The sequence below is a fragment of the Crocodylus porosus genome, unplaced genomic scaffold (assembly GCF_001723895.1).
Source record: "Crocodylus porosus isolate Cpor-Errol unplaced genomic scaffold, CroPor_comp1, whole genome shotgun sequence".
NCBI lineage: Eukaryota > Metazoa > Chordata > Crocodylia > Crocodylidae > Crocodylus > Crocodylus porosus.
In genome coordinates, this window is record NW_017728907.1 from 33,866,451 (window position 1) to 33,893,187 (window position 26,737).

Genomic DNA, 26,737 nt, shown 5'->3' on the forward strand with positions numbered 1-26,737 from the left:
ATTTAGTGTTGCAGGTTGGAATTGTAGTGTAAAAATCTACTTGTATTTCGGATTGTCCCTTGTTCAGACCTCAATATCCTTCAACACTATTAACAGCCTCTAGACTTGGGCATTAGACCTATTATAATCAGCAGTGCAAAGCCTGTTCCCATTTCCTTTTTCCCTTCCAAGTCTTTCCTGCCTGAAAGTCTCCAGTTTCCTCCTATGCTCTTATCATTAGGATTACTTCAAGGGACTGTCCCCTTTCTAACTTAGATCATAAAACGGGGCGGCAATTATTTTGGCTGGAGGGCTGCTTAATGAGTTTTAGTGAGGCAGCAAGGGTAGCCCTGCCCCTTGGCAGGTGCCCTGCCCCCTGGTCGCCATCTTTTAACCAGAAGTCTCGCACCCAAACCCCTGACCTTTGCCACTAGAAGTCTCTCCCCTTGCCCAGGAAGTACTCCTTTTGGCAGTGGGGTTTCCTTGTATATTGTGTGTGGTGGTGTGGGGGGTGTGAGTGCAGTGCGGGTGTAAGAAGGGTGTGTGGGTGTGGGGTGCATGTGGGTGTAGTTGAGGTGTGAGGTGTGTGGGACTGCTGGATACATATGTGGGGTGTGGGTATATTGCAGGTGGTGTGTGTGGAGGGGGTATGGGTGGGGTATATATGTGGGATGTGTGGAACCTGCATATGTGTGTGGGTGTGAGGGGGTGTGGGTGTATAAGTGTGGGTATATGTGTGGATGTGTGTAGAGGGTGTGGGCTTTTGTGGTTGAGGTGTTTGTATATGGGCATGGTGGGAGTTGGGTATGTGTGTGGGATGTATATGGTGGGGTGTGTGAGTGGGGTGTTTGGGACTGTGTTGGATGGGTATAGTGGGGGGGTAGGGTGTGTGAGGGGGCATGGGTGCATGCATGTATTGTGGGTGGGTTGGGTGTGTGTGCACGTGTCGGGGGCTTCCCCCCCACTTGCTCTTTGTGATGTGGCTGAGCCCAGCCCCCCCATGGATAGGAGAAAGGCAGGGGAATCAGTGCTGCCTGCCCGGCTTGCAGTGTGCTGCAAAGGGCAGCAAAGTAGTTGCCACCAGTGGGTAGCAAGAGAAGCCCCTGTAAGAGGGGAGGGGTGGCAGAGAGCTGAGCCCAGCACTGCTGGTTCTCTTGGTGTCTGTGCCACACCTGCCTGGTGGGTCTGCAGCAGATGCTTCTGCTGCTGTTGCTTCCATCTCATGTGCCTGCCCAGCAGGGCTGCACCAAGCTCACATTGGTTCCTGCTGCTCCCCCTCCCCCCCCTCCACACACACACCTGTCCCATGCCTGCTCCGTACGGCTTTGTGAGCAGCCAAGCTCCTTCATGCCCATCCCCTCTTCATCCACACGCTCCCATGCCTGGGATAAGCAGGACCTGAGTAAGCTGCTGGCAGAGCCCACTCTACTCCCCTCGACACTGTAGCTTCCCCTCCCTATCTGCTGGCCTGAGTACTCCAGCAGGCACAGGAGGAGGAATTGCTGGAGGCTGGAGGATCCCAGCAGTTCCCTTGGCGGCAGCAGCAGCAGCATCCTTGCTCAGAAGCTGTGTGTGCTGGCAGTGCTGGCACCCTCCAGCAAGAGGGGCTGGGAGCACAGCACTTTCTGCCCCAGCCAGGACATGGCCCCATGCAGAGCACACCAGAGACGGCCACCAACAAGGCCTGATGCAATTAATTACTGGGTGCCTCCCTGCAAGCCAGATCCAATCAGCTGGCAGGCCAGATGTGGGCCATATTTTGCCCACCCCTGTCATTAAAGAACGTTTGTTAACCCTGTTGGTAATAGTGATTAAATTCACAAGACTGATCCCTGACTTGTGTCCCTAAGGAAGTAATAAATAATGAGCTGTACATTTTAATCAGTAATGATATGTTCTACATTGATATGGTTACTCTGTTTCTGCTGATGTATTTAAGTGGCACTAATATGCTTGCAATGTAAGGTTTCTGTTCTCATAGTTAACTGATTTATTAAACCACTTCTTTCCCTTGGATGCTAGCATATAAGTGATATTGATTTTTCATAGATTTCATAGACATTAGGGCTGGAAGGGACCTTGGAAGATCATCGAGTCCAGTCCCCCGCCCAAAGGGCAGGAAGTCAGCTGGGGTCCCAGCAAGATAAGCATTCAGTTTTGCTCTTGATGGTGTTCAGTGTAGGTGCTTGAACCACCTCCAATGGCAGACTGTTCCAGACCTTGGGGGCTTGGACAGTAAAGAAATTCTTCCTTATGTCCAGCCTGAAACAGTCTCACAGGAGTTTATGACCGTTCGACCTCGTCATCCCTTGGGGCGCTCTGGTGAACAAACGTTCCCCCAGATCCTGGTGGTCACCCCTGATAAACTTATAGGTGGCCGGAAGATCGCCCCTGAACCTGCGCTTTTCCAGGCTAAAGAGCCCCATGGCTCTCAGCCTGTCATCGTAAGGTCTGTTTTCCTGACCTCTGATCATGCGCGTGGCTCTCCTCTGGACTCTCTCAAGCTTCTCCACATCCTTTTTGAATTGTGGAGCCCAAAACTGGACGCAGTACTCCAGCTGCGGCCTCACCAAGGCCGAGTACAAGGGGAGAATGACGTCTCAGGATTTGCTTGAGAAGCATCTATGGATGCAAGCCAGCGTTTTGGTTGCTTTAGTAGCCGCAGCATTGCACTGCAGGCTCATGTTCATTTTGTGGTCAATCATGACCCCCAAGTCTTTCTCCCGTAGTGCTAGCCAGCATAGCACTGCCGAGCCTATAAGGATGCTGCAGGTTTTTCTTCCCAAGGTGGAGAACCTTGAATTTTTCAGTGTTAAACACCATCAGGTTCTCATCCGCCCATTTGCTGAGCCTGTCCAGATCAGCCTGGACTGCCCTCCTGTCTTCTGGTGTGTATGCTTTGCCCCAAAGTTTGGTGTCATCGGCGAACTTGTCAGCCTTAACTCTAATCGTATAATTATCAGATACTGTAAGAAATGGTTACCTTGTAAATCACATGGGAACTTTGGCCGTGTGTAAATGAAATGAGAGACATGTTTGCACAACACTTTAAAGTGGGATAAATGCTTTTGCACTGCTTTAATGGTGTCAGTGTTTGCACACCTTGGCAGCATGGCATGCATTAATTCCAGTTGCTGTAGGAAATTCGGTAGCATAATGTGCCTTATGTGACTTGGAGTGCAGCAAACTAAAACATATAGATTCATAGATGTTAGGGTCAGAAAAGACCTCAACAGATAATTGGGTCTGACCCCCTGCCTAGGCAGGAAAGAGTGTTGGGATCAGATGATCCCAGCCAGATGCCTATCTAGTCTTCTCTTAAAAACCCCCCAAGGTAGGGGGGAGCACCATCTCCCAGAAAAGCCCGTTCCAAATTTTGGCCACCCTTACTGTGAAGTTTTTCCTAATATCTAGCCTAAATGTGCCCACTGTCAGTTTGTGACCATTGTTCCTTGTTACCCCAAGAGGCACCCTGGTGAACAGAGCATCTCCAATCCCTTGCTGCATTCCCTAATGAATTTGTAGGCAGCCATGAGATCACCTCTCAGCCTTCTCTTGCAGAGGCTGAAGAGGTCCAGGTCCCTCAGTCTCTCCTCATAGGACTTATCCTGTATAAGCCCCTACCCATGTGAGTGGCCCTCCTCTGGACCCTCTCAAGTCTATCAACATCCTTTCTGAAGTATGGTACCCAAAACCGGATGCAGTACTCCAACTGCAGTCTGACCAGTGCTGCACAGAAGGGTAGTATCACCTCTTTGTCATGCATCTGCTGTTGTATGATAAAGTGTGGTTAGCTCTGCTGATGATTTCGTCACGCTCTCATGTTCATCTTGGAGTCCACTATGACTCTCCGAGATCCCTTTCTGCTTCTGTGCTGCTGACAGGGTCACTTCCCAGCCAGTAGGTATGCTAGATATTTTTGTGTCCCAGGTGCAGCAATCTGCATTTGTCCTTGTTGTACTGTATCCTATTGTGTACTGCCTGCTTTTCTGACCTGTCCAGGTCTGCCTGTTCTCTACCCTCCAGAGTGTGCACTTCATCCCACAATTTAGTCTTGTCTGCAAGTGTGGAGAGTACACTTCACACCCACATCCAAGTCATTGATGAAGATATTGAAGAGTACAGGTCCAAGGATCGAACCCTGCAGGACCCCACTACCCACATCCTTCCAGGTCAATACTGACCTGTGTACTACCACTCTCTGGGTGTGACTGCTAAGCCAATTTGCCACCCACCAGACCATGTAAACATCAATGTCACAGCCTCTTAATTTATTTATGAGAATGAGATGAGATACTGTTTCAAAGGCCTTGATAAAATCCAAGAAAACGACATCCACCTCTACTCCTGCATCTAAGCATTTTGTGACCCTGTCATAAAATGAAACCAGATTGGTCAGGCATGATCTGCCTGCTACAAATTCATGTTGGTTACCCTGCTGCATTATTTTTCCCAATGGACTCCCACAGATACTGTCCTTCATAATCTTTTCAAAGACTTTTCCAAGGATGGAGGTGAAATCCACTGACCTATAATTACTCAGATCCTCCTTCCTCCCCTTCTTGAAAATAAGGACCACTTTGGCCCTTTTCCAGTCTTCTGGGACCTGACCCAAGTGCCACGAGTGCTCAAACAGCCGTGCCAGTGGTTCTGCTATGACACCAGCCAATCCATCAGTACTCTCGGATGCAGCTCATCCAAGCCTGCTGACTTGAACGCATCCAGTCCATCCAAGTGACTCCGTACCAAGTCAGCGTCAACAGTTGGTGGGCTGGTGTCCCTCTGATCCCCGTCTAAGAACCCATTAAGAGACTTATCTTGAACCCTGTTCAAGAACACTGAAGCAAAAAAATCATTGAATAGCTCAGCCTTGTCCCCCCTGTCTGTCATTAATTGCTCCTGCTTGTTCAGTAGGGGTCCTATGCTGCCCTGCACCTTCCTTTTACTCCCTACATACCTAAAAAAAAGACTTTTTGTTGTTTTTAATTTGTGTTGCCAGCCTCAGTTCTGTAGTTGCTTTGGCCTTTCTAACTGCCTCCCTGCAAGTATGGGCCAAGTAAGTATACTCCTCCTTGGTAGCGTCTCCCTGCTTCCAGCCCCCTATACGCCTTCTTTTTGCCCTTAGATTCCCCTAGATTTCCCTATTTAGCCAAGTAAGTTTTTTGGCTCCCTTCCCCCTTTTCCCTTGTACTGGAGTCGTCTCCCTCTGCGCCCAAAGGATCTCTTCCTTTAGGAACGACCACCCTTCCTGGATTCCCATCTTGCCAATACTCCTATCCTGCAGTGCATCACTGACTAGACTCCTAAGCACACTGAAGTTAGATTTCCTAAAGTCAAGCACTTCCCCCACTACTGGTTATCTTACCCACCCTGTGCTATATGGTGAAATTGATTGATTGGTGGTCACTTTCCCCAAGATGACCATGAATCTGCAGCCCCATTTTATCTGCACATGCCCTTTAAGGCTAAATACGGACATTTGGGGAGATTAAATCAGGTTCAAAATGGCTGCCCAATTTAAACTTGGCTTGTCCCAGTGCCGGTCTTACGTTTATGGACCTGATCTCAGTGACCAGAAATCAGTCTAAGCCTGTAGCTGTACAGAAGTTCCATGTGCACAAACCAGTTTTTAAAAATTGTGAAACCTGATTTAAGATAAACCTGGATCCATGTAGTATCAAACTTACTTGCTTTAGGTTAAACCAGTGCATGGAATTACTGTATGCTTTCCCTGTGTAGCCCCAAGCCTGGGAAAACCAAGCCTCCAGCCCCAAGGTGGTGCATTTCACACATACCCCCTTGCATTAGGCTGGTTTTTGCCCCTCAGGCTCCTGGCCCCTCGCCGACTCCCACTGGCCGGTCCTCCCCCGCCTCCATCCCATGAGCCACTCTGGGTGCAGCTGCTTTTATCAGTGTTCACCACTGCCAGAGCTGAGCAAATAAGTCCTGGTGGGGAGAGGAGTGGGAAGGATGGAGTTGTAGGTTCACTAGGAGGGTCAGGGCCTAAAAAATAGCCAGTGGTCCCCCCAAACCCTGCTGGATCCTGCAAGATCCTCTGATCCCACCAGACCCTCCCAGATCCCAGTAACACTGTGTGGGTCGCACCTGCCCCCCCCATCCCCTGGCAGACCCCTGACCTCCTCCCCAGCCTGCTTGCCCCCCCAGCTGCTCTGCTAGCCCCCCATCCCAACTTACCTGATAGGCTGCCATTTTGAACAGGCTTAACTTCCCCCCAACTCCCCCAAATGTCTGTGCTTAACCTAAGAGGCAATAAATTTACTAGGGACCATGATTCTAAGCATACAGTGTGAATGCAACTTTTGCCACATGTTTTTTACCTTCAAGTAGATATCCTGATAACTTCCTGCCACCTTTAGTAAAAGGTAATCTATTAAAAAGATGCATGGAATGGTTGGGCTTGAACTGAGTTAAAGCTGCATTACAGGCAAACTAGGTATCTTAAAAATTGAAACTGTCCAGCCTAATGTATAATCACATACTCAAACTACAGTAGCAATTTCATGGAATCTGTTTTTTACTGCCTCTTTGCACTTTTTATTCACACTGAGTGGATTTAAATTATTTATAAACTGCCTACATTTTGGTTCAGTTTTATGCACTGCTCTTTGTACATTTAGTCGTTTTGTACGTATTACACAGCAGCTGTCTGCACTTCCTGCTGTATGTTGCAAGGCTTATGCCACCTAGATTACAGGAGTGAAACAAAAGATTAGAATTGACATTCTTACCCACAAAGACCACAAGATACCTTTGGAGACCGAAGCAAATTTAAGAATAGTGGTTTTTAGTCTCAGATTTTGTGATTTAGGGCTGAATTAATTTTAATGTGCCGTGCATGTAAAATTGTTTTTAATATACATTTTTTGGTAATATTTTTAGCTGTTTGTGACGCATCATTTTTAATTAAATGGAAAAACAGAGCAATCATTCACTCAGTAGAAAACACTTAACATTTTATTTACCTAATTGCATTTTTATACTCTTTATTTATATTTGTGCAGCATCTCAAATGTGTCAGTTTATTCTCTCTGCAGTTTTCATGCCCACAGATTAGACTCTGCCTTACCTTGTTAAGGCATATAGTGGAGGGCTGTCCCCAATCCTCTAAGAGCAAGTACCCTCCTGAGAAGGTTTAATAGTCTATCTACCAGCTGGCTTTGTGGGGATAATAAGTTGTATTACATCAAAGGGTGCCAGAAGTTCAGTGCCTTTCCTAATACAGGGGTTGGCCCATATCAGTGAGGGGACCTTTCTGGCAGGCATGCCACAGATTTAGCCCTACACCCTCCCCAAGTGCCACTCTGTTCCCCTTTCACTGCCTGATTGGCTGATAAGCTTTCTGCTCCCTGCCCAGTCTGCTGCTGTTTTCTGCTGCCTGCCCTATTTGTCACTATGCTGCCTCTCCCTTCTTCAATCTGCCATGTGCTACAAACAAAAGCTACTTGTGCTATACATGGTGCAGGTTGGCCTTGCCTGGCCTGCATTGTGTAGTTGACTTTCATAGTATTTTGGAACATTATGCAAAAATGCATAGATTTAGAAGGATACATGGTAAGAATAATAGGATTGTGCTGCATGTCCGAGTAGACAGGGGCAGGCAGTTATTCTGGGCAGAGGGTCGCTTACTGAGTTTTGGCAAGCCATCAAGGGCCATGTGACAGGCAGCCCAGGGCAGATTAATATTCATTTTCTAAACTTTTTAGGGGCCCCTCGGGCTGGATAGAATGGCCTGGCGGACCACATCCAGCTCCCGGGCCACATTTTGCCCATCCCTGGAGTAGCAGCTCTTTTTGAAAGAGTTGCAAGTAAATTGTCACTGTAGTTATATAAGGATCTGTTTTATTAAAACCCCAAATTCAAGAAATGTAACAGCTGATGATTCTATCAAACACCAGACAATGAGTTCTTGCTCTTAAGACACTACTCTGAAGCTCTTGTCTGCAGTCGCACCGTTTTTATGTATATATGATACAAATTTTAATTTACAAGACGTAATGGGATAAACAAGAAACTCTCAGTCCGCCTTTGAAGCTTAAGTTTCTGACTCCAGTCATGCCAGCTAGCAATTTTATACATTATCACTGAGGACGGTGAGCATGACTGTTGAAAAATCTGTTTAAAGATTTAATTTTTTTAAACAAAGTATTTCTCTAGGCTGGTAGTTAAGAGCAACTTCTGGACCTCCAACTGGAGAACAGTCTAACAGTGAAATTTATACAATAGAGTTCTTGCATCTTTTGTAAAAATAGTCCTTGGTTACTTACAATTTTTAAGGGTTTACTTCCTCAATAAAATGGTTTAAATGTAGATTGTGTTTTCTTGCAGACAGAAATCACTTAACATCTTTAGTCTACATAAATAGCTGTTGCTGTCTACTTAAGTATTATTGATAACAATAATAATAGTTTTTTGGGGGGAATTTTGAATCTTTCAGTTCCTAAGTTAAGAGTGATTATTTTTGTTTGTTTGTTTGGAAGACTTTGTAGATCCTCATGTGTTTTCTAGGAGTTCAGGGTTGTTGCATGTTTATAAATGCCTTTATCTTAAAATTGGAAGGGCCAAGATACTTTAGAAGCTTCTGGTATTTTCTGTCCTACATAGCTTGGCACTCGAGGGAACATAAATGATGAATAAATGAAGAAGTCAATTGAGCTAACAGCAAAGTTTAACAAACATCACTTAATTTATAAGGAATGTCAATTGAAGCAAGGTAAATGGTTCTGAATTGGGCTGCCTTTTTTTCTTCATGCCCTTTATTCCTGTTTTCAGATTTGTTCTAACTATTGCAAACAACATGACCAAAGTGATTGTCTTTAGAATGTATGGTTTACTGCTTAGTTCCTTGCTTTGTTCACTATTGCAGCATTAGTACAAGCTATCAAGGCCCAAAATAGATTATTAATGTTATACTTTTACAAATTGGAAGATCCCAAAATATTAGAAAAGAAATAAGGATGGAAGCTGGCTTTTTAGTTCTTGAGTCGTGAACATGTTTCCTATGTTCTAATGAAAATGGAAATCCGAGTGCCTGGGTTCCATTCTGTTCCAAATTATTAAAGATGTGTACTTTCTAGCAATCTGTATTATAGAAACCATAGAGAAGTAGGGCAGAAGGGACCTCAAGAGGTCTTCTAGTCTAACCCCCTGCTTGACGCAAGAAAGTTGTTGTGTCCCATACAGGGATCAAGCCTATGACCTTGGTAGTATTTATGTAGAGTATCATAGAAAAGGGTAATAAGATGGCTAATAGGAACATTACCCTAAAACATTTCAGTGCTATCTTAGAAAACGTTTTGGTGAAATTTATTTAGAGGGAAGTTAACTGTATCCTAAATATTTGTGTAGATAAAAATAGTAAAAAAAATGAGCTATTTCCTATTTTCAAAACATAAGAAACTTGTTTCTTTCAAATAACTAGTGGCCACTCAGTTCATTACTCTTTCCACTCCCACTTGCATATGATATATCATAGAATTGATCTGATACTATGTTCTAAGAACCTAATGCAGCCAGTGACAGATTCTGATACAGGTATTATCTTTTGTTTAGATCATGTTCCTGTTCAGCTAACATTTTAAGATTGGCTTAATGAAAACAGACATAAAAGTTAGAGATTGAATACCATGCTTTTAAAAGATTCTGTTTGTAAATAAAAGTCGAGAGGCTTTAAGTAATTACTCTGGGGATAAATAATGCATAAGATATGACCAGAGGAGTAATCTGGGATGTAGCTAAAGCTATGGATAAGAGGACAAGTTGTGAAAACCTAGACAGATGGCCAAAGAAACAACAAAGGAAATTAAACTGCAAAGGTCAATGTAAAGGATAAACTCTATGGCTGCATCCACATGAGCATAAATGGTTGTTTCCCTGAGGACAAGCAGCAGCACACCTTGTGCTGCTGCTGCTTGTCCCCAAGGAATGCCTGTCACGTGGCAGGTTACCACATGTGGGGCAGGGGAGGCTGGGGCCAGCAACTGTACTGGCCCCAGCAGGCTTACCTCGGGGCCTTGGAGCTGCAGCCGCAGTGCTCCTGCAGCTGGGAGCCTGCCTGGCTGGCAACCAGAGCCTGGTTCTGGCAGGCCAGGCTTCAGTTTGGAGTGACATAAGTTGCTGCCATGTGCACTGGCCCACTTTTTTTATGGCACACGGGAACACCTGCACATGCAGTGTGTGGCGCTGCAGATGGGTCTGCAGCACCTCATACCATACTTCCGTGCTCATCTGAACGTGGCCTATGGGCTCAGCACAGGGATAAATCAGTAAAATGTAATGACCTGTGATACACAGAAGACCAGATGGACTTTTCTAGCCTTAAACTTTATGAATCTGAGTAAATAATAGTGGGAGTAAGAGGTATCTACCTTCTCATTAAAAATATAACCCAATGTTATAAGTGTCAAATAGCCTTATGAAAGGAAAATGTTAAGATAATTTTAAGCTTTTGAGGCCAGGGTGGCTGGTGGGTTTGTAGATCTCTTGGAAAACTGAGCTTTGCTTGGGCACCTAAATATGTATGTGATTGCCTAGTTAGACTTCTGTTTTAAATCCTTGACCACTGTTCCTCCATGACCATTATGTTTATGCCAATATGTGTATAAGACAGACATAAGTACAGTAGCTCACTAAGAGGAAAGTAATATTCCCAGTTTTAATGCATAGGCTTCATTACAGAATAATTGATTGTTTGTTAGAATCAATAATCTCTTATGTGAAACACCTGTTGACCATGTCAAGAAAAAGGATAAATTAGTCTGTACTAAGTTGTATGCTACAACATCTACACTGCTACTGGTACCCAAGTTAGCTAACGTGGGCAACTCTACACTACATAGGTGTAGCCACTTTTCCTTAGATTTCTTTAAGGCTATTTATTGCATTGTTTGTGAAATTTAGTATAATTTTGGTTTCGAAAAGTGGAATCTAGCAACTCCAACATATTGTAAATAAGATCCCCATCCATACCACGTTTGCCATCTATTTCCTTTTCTTTAGATAGAGCAGACACTATTGGCATCTGAAGTTGGGCTGGGATTGGATTTATCAATTGTATTTAGGTATCTTTGGAACAAAACCCTGCCCGAGTAATGTGTATCACAACAAACATGGAGAGAATAGCAGTTCTAAAAAGATAGCACCCAAATATTTTCTCTGTAATCTACGTACAGCTAAAAAATGATTTTCAGCCTGCGTGTTCTCTTGTTGATTAGTTCTCCCTTTCTATTGAAGTTTTAGGAAACATAAATGGTGGTTTGGGGTGTACTATTTGCCTTTGTGCTGTATAGGATTTATGCTCATTTTATGCGAGTACTGTGGGACATGTACACTGTGTTTGCTGCGTCAGTCTTCTATGTATATATATCACTTGTTGGTTGCAGTGTTCTCACTTTGACTGTCAATATCAGCCCCTCTTAACTTGCAGTAATACTGGTCAGGTTCATGCTTTCATGGAAGAATTTTTCAATCAATTTTAAATTTACACATTATTATAAAACTAAAATTGTTCAACTAGTTAAATTTATTCTATTAACGCATAGGATTCTAAGTAATATTTCTAAACAGAATTGAGTAAAAGATTGATTTACATTATTCACCTAAATATAATTTGTTCACTGTTTTACTTTTAATTTTTGCTTACTTAACAGAAATGCTTTCAAAATAAGTGGCTGTGTTTAAATGTTTTTCTGCTTGATAACAAATGCTGTCACTTGAAAGGAAATATGTTAGCCCTCAGATTTACAAAGCGTAAGCATTTCACTTGTGGTTGAAGTTTATAGTGCAATAAATCATGTGCTTTTTCTTGTACCATATCTTGCAAGCACAGTTGGACAAGAGACCATCAGATTTGCCCTCCCCACAAGCAAAGCTCTTGCAAAGCTACTGGACAGCTAAAAACGTAGTTCCTTTACTAGTACGTGTCAAAGATGCAGAGCCTTTATGCTGGTAGTCTGATTTAAGTGGTTGTGGTCAGTCTGAGGAACCTGTGATGTGATAAGATAGCATTCGTGAGGTCATGTGGTTTGCAAGCATCCAATCTAATGTAGCAGTTTTGTCTACCCAGCATAGTTAAATATACTTTACACATTTAAAAAGTTTATTCTTTGGTGATTGTATCCTGTATTTTGATGTGTCTTTGATGTTACACAGATTAGATATTAATAAAGATAGTTACAAGGGTGAAAGATGGCTATGGTGCTTAACACCTCATTGTAACTAAAAAAAAAAATGTAAAAGCATGTCATTAATTCTAACTTCGCTTTCTACCCCTAATAAAATTGCCTTCCTTAGAATACTTGATTTCACTAACTGACAATATTACTTTGTGGGTGGAGAGGAGAGGATGTACCTGACTGAGCTGTGTGCAGCTGATTTCGACCACCTCCTCCCATGCCACTGCAAGCTAAATCCAAGCACTCCCCTGACCACATCCAGTCCATAGGCAGTAAGTTGTCAATCTGTGCTCTAGAGCCTAGGTTTTCTTTACAGAAAAGGTTTTTTTGTTCTTTCTGGATGAAGGAATATGAGCAGTGTAAATGTATGCGATATTGTCATCCTGAGTTTGCAGATCGCCTGAAATACCATATTGAAATCCTATTTACCTCAGTGAAAATGACACACGCAGGAGATGAAAGGTAGAGTAGAGATGCACCTTATAGACCAGTGGTGGGCAACCCCTGGCATGTGTGCTAGAGCATGGCATGTAAGGCCATTTTCCTTAGCACACTACAATCAGCCTAGGCTCAGGCAGCTGCCACTGGCCATAGAGCCCAGGGTGCTTGCAGCAGGTGGCAGGGAGGTTGCAAGCCCTGCTACAAGCAGCCCATGCTCCATGGCAGGCAGCAAGTGTCTAGAACCTGAGCCAGATACTGCAAGGAGGCTACAACTGGAGCACCAGTGTCCGGAGCCCTGGCCCAGCTCCATGGCCAGCAGTAGCTGCATGTGTACCTCAAGGAGCATGGCAGGACTATGCTGCCACAACAAAGATTGGGCCCCTCATGGTTTCCCTGCTATTTGCCTTGGCACACCAACATCTTCCGAGTCCAGGTTGCAGGGGTTTTTGGCACTCGGCACAAAAACGTTGCTGACCCCTCTTATAGACTAACAATTCAGAGATGCACCAGCTTTCTGATTTAGTTAGTTTGTAAGTGCATCTCTACCCTGCCTTCTGCCTGACTTCAGGCTAACATATCTAGCTACCTCTCACAGATAAGGTGAGAATTTACTTGGTATCATTAAGCAACTATCAGGCCTTATTTCAATGTGGTAGAAGGCTTTGGGCGCAGGGGGGGAGAGTGAGATCAAAAAAGACTGATAGTGTCAGTTTCCTTTTTATATTATTTCTAATATTACTAATAATTCACTGTCAGTAATGTCCAGTTGCATTTAATAGTAAATCAAATGAAAATGTTGGCTGTCTTTAGAAAGGCCCATTTTTAAGTGAAATGAAGGTGCAATCCACAGCTGCAAAGCTGCAGAATTTAGTTGTCTGGAAAGGGAGTGAACCAGTCCTTATTGTACCCATACATTATTCAGACTGTCTTGGCAAGTCAGCATCTAAATTCTTCTGCATACAGCATTTTTTTCCCGGTAATAGAAGGTATGATATGGACACACAGAAAAGGAACTGCAGCACTGCCTATGTAATTCAGAACCAAAAAAATCAAATGGGGTAAATACTGACCAATTTGTCAAAAACCTGTCTATTGAATGAGTAAATAAGCACCTTAAGGAATTCTGACTGAATGCACTAGAATAGGATAAACCCTTTTTTGGTTTGCACAGTGCTTCAAAAATGATCTTGTTCATTTTAACATGAGTTTCTCATTACTTTTCTAAAGCTGTATGTTCTGTGTACAACTCCAGTAAAATGAATTAGATATATGGATTCTGTAGCTAACAAGTGAGTTTCACTTCTTTGTAACTCTCATTCTTGGAAAATGTTGCTTTTCATAAGTAGTCTTTTTTTTAATGTTTCTTGTACATCTTTTAACAACTAGCAATACCAAAATCTTTTTAGCCATTTAAACAGGAAGGTATAGACAGTAGCAGGGTGTGCTTCCAGAAGCTGCTCCACTGTTACTACTTAATCTTACTGTCAAACAGAGCCTAATGGAAAGTTTTCATTACATATTTTTGTATGTGCACAGCCAGTGGCATTTTATTTACAGTATTAGTTAAATGTTCTTAACACACGTTGTCAAATTTAAATTATACTATAGTTTGAGTTTGCTCTGTTTTACTCAGGCTAACAGTCTGCAAGTTTAGGTTTTTTGTTATGCACAGTACAAATACTGAAGTTTTAAAGTGTCCTTCAATTGAGAATCTAAGCAGCCTTATCCATAGCCAATTTGAGTGAAATTTTTATACTTGCATTTAGAAGGAGGAAAGAATTTGCCTTGTATTGCTTTATTAGCTGCTTTATAAATACAGAAGTAACTTTTTTGATTTATTACACATCAAGAATGAACTCTTTGCTGCTCCTTTTTTGGACTGGTGTCCTTAAAGATTCTTGAAGGCTCCAAATAGTGATTTAATAAAGCTGTAAGCTGACCTGCAGTTCCCCTCCCTGTAGCTGAAAGGCAAAACATACAGATTTCAAATCTCTCCTTCTGAACTGCTGCTCGTATTCCATCACTGGCTTCACTGCTGAAGAATGAGCGGCGGTTATGGTAGGGCTCACTTCCTTCATCTTCTCAGTATGATGGAAATAGTGAAGAATACCATCTGTGTAGTAAGGATATTGAGGCCTAAGCTTACCTGGGATTTGAGTCAATAGCTTTCCTGCCTTGTCTCCTTGTATATAGAACTGAGATGGATAAATGCAAAGAACACGGCTTTCTTTCCGATAACAAATACAAAAAGGGCCTTCAAATCTTAACAGGATATAAACCACTACAATCTGTGAATTGTTAATTAGCTTAAAATTAGTTAATGCCTTTTTGAATACCACAGATCATGTCTTCTAGTCCTGCAGAAATGCCAGATGAAACTTTTGTCCATAGAAACAATTAGGGGTGTACAAAGCGGGCTCTATTCAATTTGGATTCAGATTCGGCCAGAATCGGGGACAGTATTCGATTAGTTGATTCGCATCACTGTCCAAGATTCAGTTCGGCTGAATCTGAAGACTTAAACCTGGACTTAACGCTGGGACTTAAACGCAGAACCTTTGAATCCTTTCACACTCTAGAAATCCAATGCGCTATCCATTGCGCCGCAGAGCCACCTAATAGCTAGGGCCGCCTGGTACCTAGAGAAAAAATGTTAAAAGCTATGTCTATGTCTGAATTGTCAAATCCTTCAGAATCTTCCGAATCGATTTTGGAGGGTTCCAGTTTGATTTGGAGAGATAAAAGGGTCCTCTGATTCGATTCGGATTTGGAGATTTGGCCACCGAATCAGGCCTAATCTCTGCCGAATTGAATCGGGGACCAAAGCTTCACACAGCCCTAGAAACCATGGCCCCCAGTCATTTGATTTTTGCAGGAGGCCCAGTGGTTCAGGTGGGGAGCAGTTTGACTTGAGCTGTTGCTTCTCTGAAGGCCTGTAAAATCTTTTCTAATTTGCTGCTTACAGTTGTTATCCTCTATGAGTAACAAGTGTGAGCTTTGTCCACAGGTAGGAGCAACTCAACAGCACTGAAGCAATATGGTATTGTGAACTGAGTACGATTTGAATCCTCTGTTAAGTGTAGCCCTTCTCAGGGCTTTTTGTCAAATTGCCTAATCTTTCCATAGGACTTCTTCCGTCTGTGTATATGTGATGTTTAAAGTGTTTTCCACTCTCTCAGGGGTTGAGGTGGTAATTAGGGATTGAAAATTCACCACAGCTTCCCAGTGACTGGAAACTTAGTACCGTTAGCTAAATTGAGCAGTTGTACTTTGCAAAGCATATTTCAGATATTAACAGCTGTGCACAGCTTCCCAGCTGGGCTCTACTTCAGCAGTGAGCTGGGGGGGGAGGAGGAGACTGCAGACCAGCTGATAATACACTTGAAGGAAGATTGACAGTTCCTCTCATTGTCTCCTAAAATCCTTCAACTGGCCCTGGTTATACTGGTGCAATCATGACGGACATAATTCTTTCCTGGGATAGGAAGCAAAAAAAACTGTTTCCCACTCCACTTAAAAATGCTGTGCCAACTCTTGTTTTAAAAGGACACAGTAAAAAAGTGAAGTGATCGCTTCCTGTAACTACAGCATCCATTGCCTATAACAGGTACATTTTCAGTCTCTGTACTAACCAGTACCCTCTGATTAATGCTTGAGGTTTCAGTCATTTTTTTTATTTATAGGTACCTACTCTGGGGAGAAAAAAAGGGAGGTGTTGAGGTAGCTCCCTGAAGACAATTCCTGGACAATTGCAGTGCTTTCAGTGTGATCATAATGCTGTTTTAAAATACATTTGTTGCCATTTCCTCACTCCAAATAAACACTTTCATTAGAACCTCTAGTATGAAGAGTTTCTGGGAACTTTCCTTCTGCCTACCAACTAGGTATTTATAGCACCTTCCCAAGGCTAGGTCAGTTTTTAAAACATTTTTTAAAATAATGTTTTGTTTTATCCAAATGAATTCATCAGATCTTAAAAATTGTTCCTAGATTGATCTTGTTTGTAATTTTCTAATACATGTTTCTTTTGTAAACTGTTTCAGCTTCTTATTAAGGTATTTTCCTCAATCACAAATTTGCTATAGGATTTTAAAGTTTAATGCGATTACATGGCAGTAGATCAAAAACAAAGTTTTCAACCATTTATATATACTGCAGTGATCAAGAAGTCATGACCTCCCATTGATCGCTTTATTGGTTTCCTGTTCTGATTCACTGGAAACCTTCTGGTCTGAACATTTGTCACTACTTTTAATCTTTGTCACGTTTACAATACAGCAGCCTAGTCTTTGGTAAAGCTGATATGCAACATACATTTAGCATCTTGTTTCCTTTTGGCTCTTCAGCCCTTTAACTGATAAAGCTGTAAAACCACTTTCTACAAAATAAAAAGAAACTCAAACCTCCTATTCAGAAATGTAAAACCAAATGCAGAGCAATCTGAAATGCAGAACTGGACAACTGGGGATGAGCTCATAATATATAACATCTACATATATTTGGCATAATTTTAATTTACATTTGCTAGCATTTTTAGAGCCACTGTAAAACACTGTTACTGAGACTGAATCTGTCTTACAGAATCTGAGAATATAAAATGCAAAGGCCAGATGTGCTAAATATGTGCTATAAAAATAAGCCTGAAATGACTCAGTCTTGGAAACTTATTGTTACTGTTTTGCTGCTCATTTATGACACATTGCTATGGTTTGAACTCTGTCTAGTGATACGGTCATCAAAGTTCATTTTGGATTAGTGTGTATATATACATGTATGTATATGTATGCCAGCACATTACCCATTTTACATGAGTTTCAAACTGTTAACAGTTTAGAAAAGAGAAGTGTTCTTAGATCTCATCCTTTAGCAGTTAGCAATGGTTATCATATTGACAATCATGGATTCTAAGATGTTAATTCTTTATCTTCACAATTCATCCATGTTGTAGTTGCATTATCGCTGTTGCCCTTTTCACTCCCACTGTTTACAGCTAAACTAATATTATCAAATCCAGAAAATCTTGGCAATTTTTTTAAAGAAAGCTAGTCATGTTGATATGAAATTGGGAATGATGCATGGGTACTATATAATACAAACACAGCCATCTACTGTCTCCATGGTTTGGGCTCTGATAGCATCTAGTCCATGTTCGGGTGTTGTACTGGGTTCTGGACAGCTTCTGTTGCCTGTTTGAGCTTGTGTTTAAGTGTCAAAACTAATTATTGGATCAAGCCTCTGCTAGACTGAAAACTGAAATTCAGTCTGTGAACTGCTGAGCCAATGCCGATTATAAAATTTAGTGTAAAATGAGAGCATTGGGGAAAAACTCACTCCAAGGGATCTACTTATGGGACAAATCCTATGGGAAAGCACCATTAGGAAATGTCTCTCTCTTCGAGAACTTTCACCCATAATGAAAATACAATACCAACACTTTTCTATCTGTCCTTTCATTCTTTGTCCAAAAAAATCCACCAAATCAATCCCCCTACTCCAGGAATTACTATTGCCAAACTGGTATTTATGTAGAAGGTGCTTGGAGGTACTATCAAATCCTAAGCTAGAATACGTTATCTTACTGGAAGGCAAATATGGCTTCTGTAGCTGCCTGTACTTCCCACTGGTACAAGAGCAGGGGTTATTAATTTAAACAGTTCTATTTACTTTGTATCTGTTAAAATAAATATTCAAACTGTTTTTAGAAATGCATGTCACCGAATGTCTCCATTGTAGATGTTGCTGTGTTCCCATTTCAGGCATGGTGGACCCAATTAAATATTCAAATGCACCAACTTGGGCCTTAGGCTTTAAATATGGCTCAGACATGACTTGGCTTTGGCTATGCTGACCAGTCAAACAGTTGAGCTGTACTGATGTTCAGGTGTTTTTGCCATGTTATTTAAAGAAATATCAGTACAGGTGGAGCCAAAGAACTTCTTTTTTTACTAGATAGAACTGCCTGAATCACCTTCTGGGAACAAAGTTTAAAACAAGTAAATGCAGTTCAATGCTGAAATGCGTACCACAGGTCATTTATACCTTAGTTTTTATAAAAAGTATTGAATGCTAGACCACTCATGGCTAACCAAAGAAAACAAAACTTAAAAACAGAAGTTTTGAGAGTGTGCTGCTGCACAATGTTTGTGTGCCTGATCAAGGCATTTCCTGTGTCTTTAATCTATAATACCCATGTTTCAGATTGTCAAAGCTGCAGCTTCCACTTTTTGCCTGCTTTGCTTTATTAACCATTCTTAGAGACTCTACTCTTAATTAAATAACATGATTACTTAGAATCTTATACCCTATACTGCAATCTGCCCTGCTAAAAAACCTACAGAACGCTTCTAAATAGTGACTGCTATAGGCAGCTCATTGCTAGAGCCCATGCATATGCCAGGAAACAAATACTAAAGCTGCAGGTATAATACATGTAAAGTTAAATGGGGTGAAGGAGGAAGATTCTTATTTGGGTAAAGAATGGTTTTGTACTTCTTACAGCCATATATTGGGGTTTCCCACAAAGGTCTGTCTTTTCTGCTTCTTTTTTTTTTTTTTTTTTTTTTTTTAATTATAAATGTCAGATCTTCACTGTTTTTCTTGCTCTATGCCTGCTCAACCCTCAGCAAACAGCTAGGAAAATTACAGCTTGCATTTCAATCTGTTGTTATATAGTCTTTATCAGGTCTCCAGGAAAGTGCAAGGAAACCTATACATGTTGTTAAAGTGTATCTAAAAATAGTTTCTGAGCAAGAAAGTCTTTACATAGTGTAATGTTAATAATGATGTTTGTAAGGATTAGATTTTGCTTCTGTTGTCTACTGGAGCAGAATTCAGGTTGTGATGGTTTTGCAGTGAATGACTTGCTGTGGAAGTGTAACCTTCACATCTTAAAAGAAACACTAGAAACCCCTTAGCCTAAACTTCTGGAAGAGAAAATTAATGTTCTGAGTTGATAAAGGTTAAAGGTTTCTTAGGATGAAAATGTTTGTGTTATAACTCGCCTTTGAGGAGAACTTCAACAATAAGTTTTAATTAAAAAGTGTATTTTCCTTGCCAGCTGCTCATGATTCCCTCTGACCCAAATGCTTACCAAAATAATAAATGTATTAAACAAATAGGCAAGAGTTTTAAAAAGAATGTGCACTGTTTTAGTATTTCCTTTCAACAACTGAGGAACCATCGGTCTCTGCCCAAGTTGTTATGAGCATCTTAAACTGTATTTTATTTAATATCACTAGGTAGATGCCAAGTGTTGTGAATCCAGTAAGGAAGGGAATTTACATTCCATTAGGTGCCATCTCCAGGTTCTCAGGAAAGAAATTTTAATATGTTTTATGTTCTCAGATTAAATATTTTACCTGTGCATAGTTTAAACAGAATTTAATAGCTCTTATGCTCAATTTACTGATATTTTCAATTGCTTCCCAGAATTTTTTGGCTAATAGTTTTGCTTCATGAAGATGTAAGGATGGCAGCTTTCTATCGGGTTATGTAGGCAGATAGTTAAAAAAATGTTAATGATAATTTTCTTTAATTGGATATGGTTAGCGTGAAGTTTCAGTTTTCTTTTTAATCATGATGACTTTATAACCAGGAAATGTTACCAAGGTGCAGAAGAACAAAGACTTAGATTGCTTCAGACTGTTCCTGTTTTAAGGTTAAATTATTTAAAATCAGTGTTGATGTTCTACATGAATACTCCTTTTCCTGTTCTGACCCAGCTTTATTCAACTGAAAACTACCCATGCAGTGATCTGAAGTTTAATCTGTAGAGCTTGGTTAATAGTAAACAGTTTGAATGTTTCTAGACAAACCTTGCTTAGCAAACATATTTTTATTTCTCTTTTGACATACAGTTCCTGACGATTTTAGACCTCCATAATTTCAATACAGGAATTAGTTACTTTAATGTTTAAAGGAAACAGAAAATACTGTTTAGAGGTCAGATGTTCTTTAATGGTATAGCCTCTATCAAAAATCTTACCAATATTAGAATATCTAGATTTGTAATGTAAGAATATACATTTATCTTAATGTTTTTTTTCCTGAACAATCATCTTTTTATTGCGTCGTCTTAATTTTTTTGGCTGATGTCTTCGGCAGGTTTTTCTAGCACTACTTAGACATCTATTCCTCTTCATTTTATATACATATAAAGGAGGCCTCTTAAAAATACTGTTGGTCTTAGAAACTTGTTAGGGCTTCATTTGCTGCATTTAACATGCAAAACCTTTGAATTTGCTAAAATCTCTACATTTCTCTTTCCCTCATGCATGTCTTGAAGAGGCAGTCAGCATCAGGTAAGAGGGTATATTTCTAAGATCTAGTCTTTTCCTTCTTTTTTTCTTGTTTCAAGGTATTTGGCAGAATTTACAGATTTACCTGACAGGGCCATGCCATGAGCACTTCTGCTGTGGCTTCAAACTTGTGACCTCTGGGCTGTCAACCATGTATGTTAGTGCTTGCGCCACCCCAGCAGACAATGATGGAGATTAAATATTTTTATTATGTGACTGTAACTTTACCCAAATTTTCAGTTCTCCTAAAGGGTTAACAAAACCACAGTGGCACTGAGCTGTTAAGAGCTTTTTCCCTGTAATTCTCAGAGAATATTGGTCTGCCTTATTTCCCAAGCGTGATTAGGACAGAGCCCTTGCAGAACTGCTTCATTAAGCAACGATCAGGCCTTATTTAAATATGGTGGAAGGCTTTGGGGGTAGGGGAAGAAGGTGAGATCAAAAAAGACGAATAGTGTTAGTTTCCTTTATGGGCAGGAAAACCAACCACAACACTTGAAAGATCTGTTGGGGTTTAACCAATGGTGGCCTCCCTCACAAAGGAGGATGTTGCTGGCAGATCACTGCTATGGCATCCATACTAACTAAAGGGTCTAACTAGTGCTCTCCTTAAGCTGGGATGCCCCTGAAGGACCAGCATTTTCCTTCAGATGGAAGAATGCTCTTGTGGTAAAGATGGAGCTGGAAAATCTAGGTTTTCTTCTTGACTCTTGCCCAGACTTTCCTAAACTGGCATTTGAACTTGAACCTTATAAGGCAACTGGAAAAAAGCACAGATAGTCTACCAATGCAGACTGAATAAGCATGTGGCTGCTTGTTATATATCAAGAATGCAGTCAGGTTGCATTTAGTTTGCAGCGATCCATTTTGGTGGTGTTCATTAATGAATGTTTTAAGGATTCTTTTAAAAATTAAAACTCTGTAGTTTTGGGAAATACCTTAGTTACAGGTGTGTGGGTGATTAGACAGTTCATATTATAGCATTTCAGGGATTTTGCCACTAGTACAAATAAGTTAAGACTTTATTGATCTGATTTACAGTTAGGAATACCTTGCTAAAATGACTTATATGGCAGAATGCCTGTTTTTGCAATGATGAAGACCTGATGAAAAATGTCTTGAATTCAAAAGCTTGATTCCAGCTCTGCAGTTGGTCCAACAAAACGTATCACCCATCAAAGAATGCTTGCCTCTCGCATAATTCCTGGACTATCATGGCTACATCATTCTAAAACAAGGGCCTTCATTACAAGTGATCACAGTCTATGTAAAAGTAACAGACTGAAAGGGTAAAATCCTGCCTCCAAACTGAGGTTGAGGTAGTGCAGCACAGCCCTACCTCAACAGTATAGTTACTTCTGCAGGTTATGGAGTGACATGTAGCATGATGCCCTTTACACAGTTTGCTTTCGATATTCAAGCAACTGGAATTATCATCAATCTCAGCTCAGTCCCATTCCCGCCCTTTGCAAGGTCTTGTGGGGCTTATACGAGTACCCCTCTGGCTCCCAGCAAACAAGTAGAAAAGATTCTTCTGCTTAGCTCTGCTGGTGCTTTTACCTTGGGATTTAGGTGTGGGGCCCATGTACAAAGGTAAATAACATTCCAAGAACCTTGAAACCTAAAATGGATTTGTGGGTGTTGAGCACAATTTCATGTTTTTCTTACTATAAAGTATCTCAAGATTTTTATTTTTTTTTGTCCTGTTACCATTTTCAAGGTCTTTGTGTTGCAAAGGAGAACATGATGCATCTCCCTATAGGGTGTTCTAAGTTTACAAGGCCTCAGGATATTTCTGCAGAGCAATTTTACTCCCTTTCTGCATCTTCAGAGTTTTTTAGCATGGTACTGTCTGCAGCTGTCAAACACTGCGTATTCAGTGGCTAAGCTGTTCTACATGAAATTCTAAGAACTGACCTCAAGAGCATCTTCTGATAGCTAAGATTAGTTTTTGCTAAGTTAAGATTTGGACGTGCTTGGCTTTGTTTCGTTTTTACTTTTGAAATGGATAATGTGCTTGTAGTAGTTTGCTTATCACTCCAGTGGCGCATTTGAAATGAAAATATTGAGAACAGTTCACCTGTTTCAACAATCGTTGTTGTTTTGTAAAGTATTTCTCTTTGAGAATACAGTCTGCTCTGCTATATGGAGCAAGAAGGTAGGTTCTAAACTTTCCTGCTGTGGTTCAGTGGAGGTTGAGCTGGGTAGTGGGAGTGACCTGCTTAATCTTTTAAGGTGCATGTAAGTAAATATATTGCTTGTGAATGCCATTTACTGACTTTTCCATAAAACACTGGCCATATTCTTCTCTGAAAAACTTTTTTGTTTTTCCCACCCACTTCTCATCTAAGTAGAAAAACAACCTGAGGTAATACATGAGAGGAAAATAAAAGTAGTGACTCTCAGGGAATGAATAAGGCAGTTTAGAAAACCATAATAGACCCTCAAAAGACACTGCTCAAGCCAAACGTTTAGATACAAGCCAAAAGTTTTGTATGTGTGATTTCTGGTACTTCAGATGTTAGGTTTTGAATGTGAATTCAATTTCAGAAACTCAGTGTCAGAATGTCAAAACCACTTATTCCCAAACATGTTGTTATTCCTGTTGCTGAACCTGTAACTAAATATCAACTCTGTTTTTTAACAGATCAAATGCCTAAAAGGCCAGAGAGTCTTCTCAGACCAAGCCACTTTTGATGGGATTCACATTGTCAACCATTTTACAGGAGATGATGAGTCATTTCATTCTTCTGATGAAGATTTTATAACGAACTCCATACAGAGGAGTGGGATCCACTTTCAATTGCACAGAACTGGTCAGATGGCTTTGGATGCAACGGTGGTAGACAGCAGTGACAGTGAGGCTGAAGAAGGTGTCCTGGGTATTGGAAGTGCAGACACAATTATTCCCAAGGAAAAGAACCAGAAAAGAATGGAATCCTACTCTACCACTGTATGATCATCACTGTGACTAGCATTTAAGATTTCATATCTTTAAGGGATAAATGGTCAGAAATGCCAGGCTGTTGAATTTAGGTTATTACTACTGGAGTTTGTCTGGCTTATTATGTATATACACATTTTAATATCTGCCTTTTATCTTTGCCAAATCTTTACTACTGACATACCATTGCCATAAAGTAGGCTGGGAGGAAGTTGATGGATGACAGTTCTAACAGTATTACTGAATGTTCCTTGTTTTAGAAAATGCAAATATTAATTTCTTCAATGCTTAAGAACCATTTTGCAGGTCATAAACATGGCAAATATTTTCTTCAAAAGAAACTGCTCTTGTGCAATATTTTATGCTCTGAACAAATGTGTATTTTTTTACACTTGTGATCAAGATGGATGTTAGCGAACCATCTGATCATAGCTTATATCTGATTATCTTGTGCTTTTTGGTTTTGTTTGTTTTTAATTAAACATAGTACTTTTGGAGGCCCACAGAAGGTTCAAAATATAGGCCTTCATCTGTACTATTTTATAAACAAATTAATGGTCACAAATGTTTCTAAAATCATTTTGACTTAATTTTTATGTGCATCTGCTTTTGATGTGTTGCTAAACAAAGCCTGGTCTAAGTATGTTAACTACAATAATGTTTATTTTGTACATATTTATATATCTGCACCAAGCTGAAAATGTACATTACACATCTTTTTATATGAGGAATGTAAATGTTGCAATATGTCTTGGCATTCTAACAAGAATAAATTCTGTATATACATACTAGAAATGAGTTACCAAATAAAGACAAAACACTAACCATAGGTTAAATTTCTGCTTAGCTACTGACACTAACAGGTTCTTGTTTAACTGAAATGCTTGTTCAAAAACACTATTGACTGAATATTTTAACTCCATGTATATGTAACTACAATAAATTTTTCATGATTTAACAGGGTTGTAGTGCTTACTGTTTGGTTATTTTCTAAAATATAGCCATCAATTAGCATATATATGAATTTTACAGCGTAAATCTAGAGAGTTTAAATAAGATCAGAAGTATTTGTACCTGGCTTAAAATTACCTAGCATTCCAATGAAGGAATGCTCAGTGCAGTGAAAATGTATTGCATATAGTTGTTCTCAAAAATCTTATTGCAGGAATATCTAGGAACCACAAAGCTAATACTACTGCACCTAATAGAAATATTCATGGAACAGTGAGGGCCAAATGGATGGCTAGCCTTTTTCCCCTTACCCCTTAACACGGCCTTAATTAGATGTCCGGTCACTTCTGACTTGGTCAAACTCTTTTGAGCAAAGTCACTTGCTAGCTTTGATGCAATCCTCTTTGATATGCACTTTTAACCCAGAGTATATTTAGTCACACAAGTACCATGGTCATCTTATGTAATTTGCACAATATATAAAATGTTTACTGATAATAGTTGCAGGAATTAAGTGGTACAGAAGCTTAACTTCTCCAGAAATATTAAAAGTAAGCCTCACTGTAGAAAGATATTTTGGTATATGCCTCATTTTAGGCACATAAGAAGTCCCTGCTAACTTCCACAAAATTATTTGTGCACTAAAGTCAGGCATGTGCTGAAGTAGCTTGGTGAATTGGACCATATACATAATGGCTTTGTTAGTCATTTACATCTCCATGGTTTTTCATTTGAGGATTCGTTTGTCTCATAAACCAATATAGGATTCCTTTTTCACTTTCTGAGTTTGGTTTTCTTTTGAATCAGTTAAAAGCCTTTGTCATATGCAAACCATCTGCCCACCAAGCCCAGGACCATAGGTGAGAAACAAATCTGGCCCACTCACTCCTGTTCTGCTGTTCCCAAGCCCAGCAATTATATTAAATGGTTTAGAGGGGTGCTGGGCATATGCCCCAGTGGCACTTGCTTTCACATTTGAGCAGCGCAGATGGGAAGCAAACTGAGATGGGGGGAGGGCTGCTTCTTTGCCAAGAAGGAGGTACAAATATAGCTCAAGGCTCCCAAAGGTTGCCTCTCTTATCTATAACTTGTCTGGGGAATTGCTGATTTTTAAAAAAGGGGAAAGTGAAAAGGGCAAAGTTTAGGTACTATTTAGTGCTCCTAACACTCTTGATTGTTGATTGTTTTATGAGTAAATACTAATTTTAACCAGGGTGATATTTCACAGCACACAGAAAGATTTCATTATCTTTTGAAAAAAGTTGACAGTTGATACCTCCTACAAATTTCACAAAGGAAAACTAGTTATCAAAATGTTTTGCTTACATTCTACATAAGAAGTTATATACTGGGTCAGATCCATTTAGCCCAGTGGTTTTCAAACTTTTTTCATTTGTGGACCCCTAAAAAATGTTGACTGGAGATATTAGACCCCTATGAATTTTAGGTGTGGGTATTCACGTTTGATTGATCATAGTCATTTTTCATGGACTTGTTAGACAGCCTGTGGGCCATAGGTGAAAACCACTAATTAAACTAATATCCTATCACCACAGGAGCAAGCAGTATATGTTTTAAGCGACCAAAACGCTGGCTTGCATCCATAGATGCTTCTCAAGCAAATCCTGGGACGTCATTCTCTCCTTATACTCGGCCTTGGTGAGGCTGGCCACCTATAAGTTTATCAGGGGTGACCACCAGGATCTGGGGGAACGTCTGTTCACCAGAGCGCCCCAAGGGATGACGGGGTTGAACGGTCACAAACTCCTGCAAGACCGTTTCAGGCTGGACATAGCGAGGAGTTAGTTAGGGTACTTCTGGAGAGGCTGGACGTGTTCAAGTCCGCTGGTCCGGACGATCTTCACCCTAGGGTTCTACCGGAACTGGCCGAGGTCATTGCGGGACCCCTGGCGCGGCTCTATGAGCACTCGTGG

General features: G+C 40.8%; 1 protein-coding gene across 2 annotated transcripts in view; it reads left to right on the forward strand.

Annotated features, from left to right (window-relative positions):
* Positions 1–24,815, forward strand: part of EVI5 (ecotropic viral integration site 5) — a 151,173-nt gene extending 126,358 nt beyond the window's left edge. For both annotated transcript variants that reach the window (XM_019531104.1, XM_019531105.1), the window contains one exon: positions 23,556–24,815. In XM_019531104.1, the coding sequence (XP_019386649.1) occupies positions 23,556–23,867 (312 nt within the window). In that variant the 3' untranslated portion in view covers positions 23,868–24,815. The remainder of the gene's footprint in view (positions 1–23,555) is intronic.
* Positions 24,816–26,737: the final 1,922 nt, after the last annotated feature.